Genomic DNA, 4,959 nt, shown 5'->3' with positions numbered 1-4,959 from the left:
GTCCTGGTTTAGTCTTTTTTTTTTTCAGATTTTGAGTATAACCTAAACCATGCTGCATTCCTTTAATCTTGACTTCTTTCTTTATTAGACTTGTTTGTTTCTTTATTAGACTTGTTTGTTTCTACATTAGACTTGTTTGTTTCTACATTAGACTTGTTTGTTTCTTGAATAGACTTGACTACGCCGGTGGAGAGCGCCCCCTTGTGGCTACACTGTGTTCTACTTAAAGCTTCTGTTGTGTAATGGTAGATGTTTGAGAGGATTTGGCTACAGTAAACAGGAAGTGCACATCTTCTTGCTACAGTGAGTTCATTTGTAAGTCCAGGAATGTCAGTTTTGATCCACTTTTGGTCCAGTTTTTGAGATGCAGAGGTCCTCCGTTTGGGAAGTTGAAGACTCCGCAGAGTCTTCAACTGTGGGATCAGTTTCAGGACAAACTCTGGAACGAAAATCCAGAAAAACAACGTCAAAATTCAAAATAGAAAAGAACATACTGCAGTACAGCACAAGAGGTCAACAAAAACTGGCCTTAAATAAAATTACTAATATTTCGGAGTAACAAATTAAAGATAAAGCTGCAGTATGTAACTTTTCTGGGCTGCGTGTTTCCATTGCTTTGCCTGGAATGTTCCGCAGTATGGCATTAACATAATCTGTATTGCATTTATTCTAATACGGAGATTTTAAACTGTGCACTGTCATTATTTGTTTCTATAACTATTATGTATATTTACTTTTATTAAGATTTCTACAATTTAATTAAAAAGTATTTACTTATAACTTGACGTTTTATCATTTGAAATACAAACTACTGCAGTTACTAAAGAATCACGTCTCAAATATATGTGTCTCCAACTAATCGTACACACATTAAAGTGACTAAATCTAAATGTGCGTCTATGGATCATACGCTCTGACAGTTATCTCAGTGTTAATGAGCCGTGGGCAGAGGAAATGGTCAGAAGAGCCGTCAGAAGAGCCGTACGAGTCACGTCTGGTCATTAGGATTTCTATGAAGCACGACTCCAGGGAATGATATTCTCCAGGAAAGTGTAACGTTTACATCAGCCGAAAGACCCGGTCGCTCTCATGTTTTAGTGGGAAGAATGTTGAAGTGAGCTTGTTCTTCTTGTGTTTTCTATAGAGTTATAATCTATGAGCAAATTTACATAAACGTTGGATCGCAGTGTGACTCTGAAGTGCTGTGTGTTTGTTTGTTTTCTCCCAGACAAAATCCACAATGTCGATGAAACGTTCTGAACAAGAGAGAAATGTGAGAAAATGTTAACGCCTGTGTGAGAAAAGTGTATAAAGTGTGTGGTGAGGGGTTTTACAGACAAAAACATATAAAATAATTGCGTTGGACTTAAATGTCTCTACTTTGCATCTATTCAAATCCCACTGTTTCTGATGCCAAACTAAATCCTTGAAAAACACATTCTTTCTGGGGTCGCCTCTTCACAGATCTGACCTGTGACTTGTCCTGGTCGTGTCCTATGCTTGTCTCCATGAACACTGATCAATTGAATGCCATACTGTGGAAAATTTCACCTCACAGAAACACTGCAGCTTCTTTTTAGCAATGAAAAACTTAAATTGAGCAAATGGCAGATGTTTAACTTCATCCTCAAACCAACAGCATCTCCATGGAGACAAGCAGATGGCAGAAAAGTGACATCATTTGGCTTTAGATAATCTGATGTGTCTCACAGTTGGCGAGCTGCAGTCGGCTCTGTTCTTTCTGTTGACTTGGAGTGGGCCTTGGTTTGGATTTGACATAGTTCATCTTCTTTGGTTCCATGTCCCCTGAAACAAACAATGAACGACGCAGTTAGAGCTTTGGAACGTGGTCCTTCAGATGGTCCTTCAGATGGTCCTTCAGATGGTCCTTCAGATGGTCCTTCAAAAACGTCCAGGAGGCTCTGAGACTCCTGGACGTTTGAAGGATCACACCGTCCTCCTCACAGTCCTGGGTTAGTCCTGATTTTGTTGTCCTTAAATTACGTTTCAGTCCTGGTTTAGTCCGTTTAGTCCTGTTTTGGCCCTGGTTTAGTCATATTTTAGTCCTGATTTAGTCTTGTTTTATTCCTGGTTGAGTCCTGGTTTAGTCCTCGGTTAGTCTTAGTTTAGTCCTGGTTTAGTCCTCAGTTAGTCTTAGTTTAGTCCTGTTTCATTCAGCAGGAGCTAAATCTGATACAAATCCTCTTAACTTTTGTAAGATTAATGAATTTGTACATGGTCCCTGACAAATAAAGAATAAAGAACGAAAGAACGAAAGAAAGAAAGAAAGAAAGAAAGAAAGAAAGGAGTTAGATACATTAAAAAGACAAACGACAGTATTAATATAATCATCAGATTCAAATTAAAGCAGCTGAACTTTAAGTACAGAGAGAACCACAGATACAGAACACAACCATTTCAACAAGAGTTACATACTTACATTGTGTCATTGGGCAAGACACCTTCTGTGTCAGTGTGTTTGTGTGTCAGTGTGTTTATGTCAGTGTGTTTGTGTGTCAGTGTGTTTGTGTGTCAGTGTGTTTGTGTGTCAGTGTGTTTGTGTGTCAGTGTGTTTGTGTCAGTGTGTTTGTGTGTCAGTGTGTAAGTGTGTTTGTGTGTCAGTGTGTTTGTGTCAGTGTGTTTGTGTGTGTTTGTGTGTCAGTGTGTTTGTGTCAGTGTGTTTGTGTGTCAGTGTGTTTGTGTGTCAGTGTGTTTGTGTGTTTGTGTGTCAGTGTGTTTGTGTGTCAGTGTGTAAGTGTGTTTGTGTGTCAGTGTGTTTGTGTCAGTGTGTTTGTGTGCGTTTGTGTGTCAGTGCGTTTGTGTGTCAGTGTGTTTGTGTGTCAGTGCGTTTGTGTGTCAGTGTGTTTGTGTGTCAGTGCGTTTGTGTGTCAGTGTGTTTGTGTGTCAGTGTGTTTGTGTTTGTGTGTTTGTGTGTCAGTGATTCAGTGTGTTTGTGTGTCAGTGTGTCAGTGTGTCAGTTTGTTTGTGTGTTTGTGTGTCAGTGTGTTTGTGTGTCAGTGTGTTTGTGTGTTTGTGCGTCAGTGTGTTTGTGTTTGTGTGTTTGTGCGTCAGTGTGTTTGTGTTTGTGTGTTTGTGTGTTTGTGCGTCAGTGTGTTTGTGTGTCAGTGTGTTTGTGTGTTTGTGTGTCAGTGTGTTTGTGTGTCAGTGTGTTTGTGTTTGTGTGTTTGTGTGTCAGTGATTCAGTGTGTTTGTGTGTCAGTGTGTCAGTGTGTCAGTTTGTTTGTGTGTTTGTGCGTCAGTGTGTTTGTGTTTGTGTGTTTGTGCGTCAGTGTGTTTGTGTTTGTGTGTTTGTGTGTTTGTGCGTCAGTGTGTTTGTGTGTCAGTGTGTTTGTGTGTTTGTGCGTCAGTGTGTTTGTGTGTCAGTGTGTTTGTGTGTTTGTGTGTCAGTGTGTTTGTGTGTCTGCTGCCAGCACACAATGGACTGAAATAAATTGTAAATAAATTGCTTTGACTTCCTTGCAATATAATAATAATAATAATAATAATAATAATAATAATAATAATAATAATAATAAATTAAAATGTTATAACCGACACTTCAAGAGATCTTCAAATTTTCACTGACAGACCTCAGTATAAATATGACTGCAGACTCACTGATGTTCATTGTTTCTATTAAATCTGTATTTTCTGGTCTATGAGTCACACTTTTGTTTCATAGTTTGTCCAGGGCTGCGACTTATATGTGAAATGATTAAATATATAATTTCACATGTTGGTTATTGTCACAGTGATGCTCTGACTTGTCCCAGTGTGAAGCCACGAGGAAGAGGAAGGAGCACTTCATCTTATTACTATAACTTGTCTTTAAAGATAAAATGTCTGTTCTTGGTCTCGGATTTTTTAAAATAAATGTCCCCCAAAAATGCGACGTATAGTCCAGAAAATACAGTCCACAGAGAATGAGTTTAGAACAGTATTGTGTCTCTTATTTATGGTCAGAATGTACATAACACAATAACAGGGGGGAGTGAAGGGAGACAACAGAGAAACAAAGGGATTTGTTCTCCCTGTCCCGGGGTCTTAGGGCCCCAGAATTGGACCCTCTTGCTATTAATTTATATGAAAGGGGCCCTGTGTGAGAGCCCAAAGATAAATCTGCTGTTTTATTTAGAATAATTAAGCTTATTTGTGTGGTGGAGCTGACGTATGTGTGCAGAGGTGTAGAGAGTATGTAATGAAATGTGTGAACTTAAAACCGTGTAATGTGTTTAATTAAGAAGGTTCCCAACTGCTGGGTCACAAATGGCTTTCATTAATTCAAAGAGCACTAAAGTCACCGAGGACAAGTCCTGTTTTCACTTTGGTGCAGACATTGGACTAGTTGGTTTAAAGGGACCTGTTATGTAAAAAAAAAAAGAGTTTTAAGAGTTTTGAACTATGTTATAATGACGTTTTCTCATCATTAGTTTATCCACAATTCAACTGGCCCATGCATTTTTGAGTAAACTTATTCAAGTGCTCACTACATGATTACTACTGCATTATGGGCGTGGCTTGTGTTTTATACTTGATTCTGGGTGGAGTTAGTTTGTTATATTCCTGGTTGTGGGTGGAGCTAGTGCATTATGGGCGTGGCTTGTGTACTAAACCTGATTGTGGGTGGAGTTAGTTTGTTATATACCTGGTTATGGATGAGACTAGTGTGTTATGGGCGTAGCTTGTGTACTATACCTGATTGTGGGCGGAGCTAGTGCATTATGGGCGTGGCTTGTGTACTGTACTGGTTTGTGGGTGGGGCTAGTGTGTTATGGGCGTGGCTTGCGTACTATACCTGGTTGTGGGCGGAGTTAGTTTGTTATATATCTGGTTATGGATGAGACTAGTGCGTTATGGGCGTGGCTTGTGTACTGTACCTGATTGTGGGCGGAGCTAGTGCATTATGGGCGTGGTTTGTGTACTGTACCTGGTTGTGGGCGGAGTTAGTTTGTTATACAC

At 39.5% G+C, this 4,959-nt stretch overlaps 1 protein-coding gene across 1 annotated transcript in view; it reads right to left on the bottom strand.

Moving 5' to 3' along the window:
* Positions 1 to 400: 400 nt before the first annotated feature.
* The window catches only part of LOC129457277 (uncharacterized), a 5,168-nt gene continuing 609 nt past the window's right edge, over positions 401 to 4,959 (bottom strand). The window contains exons 2-3 of the mRNA XM_055230402.1: positions 1,711 to 1,806; positions 401 to 439 (exon numbers count right to left, since the gene is read on the bottom strand). Of these exons, the coding sequence (XP_055086377.1) occupies positions 438 to 439; positions 1,711 to 1,806 (98 nt within the window). The 3' untranslated portion in view covers positions 401 to 437. The remainder of the gene's footprint in view (positions 440 to 1,710; positions 1,807 to 4,959) is intronic.

This window comes from Periophthalmus magnuspinnatus, chromosome 21 (assembly GCF_009829125.3).
Source record: "Periophthalmus magnuspinnatus isolate fPerMag1 chromosome 21, fPerMag1.2.pri, whole genome shotgun sequence".
NCBI classification, from domain to species: Eukaryota; Metazoa; Chordata; class Actinopteri; order Gobiiformes; family Gobiidae; genus Periophthalmus; species Periophthalmus magnuspinnatus.
This window is presented reverse-complemented; position numbering and strand designations above follow the sequence as displayed.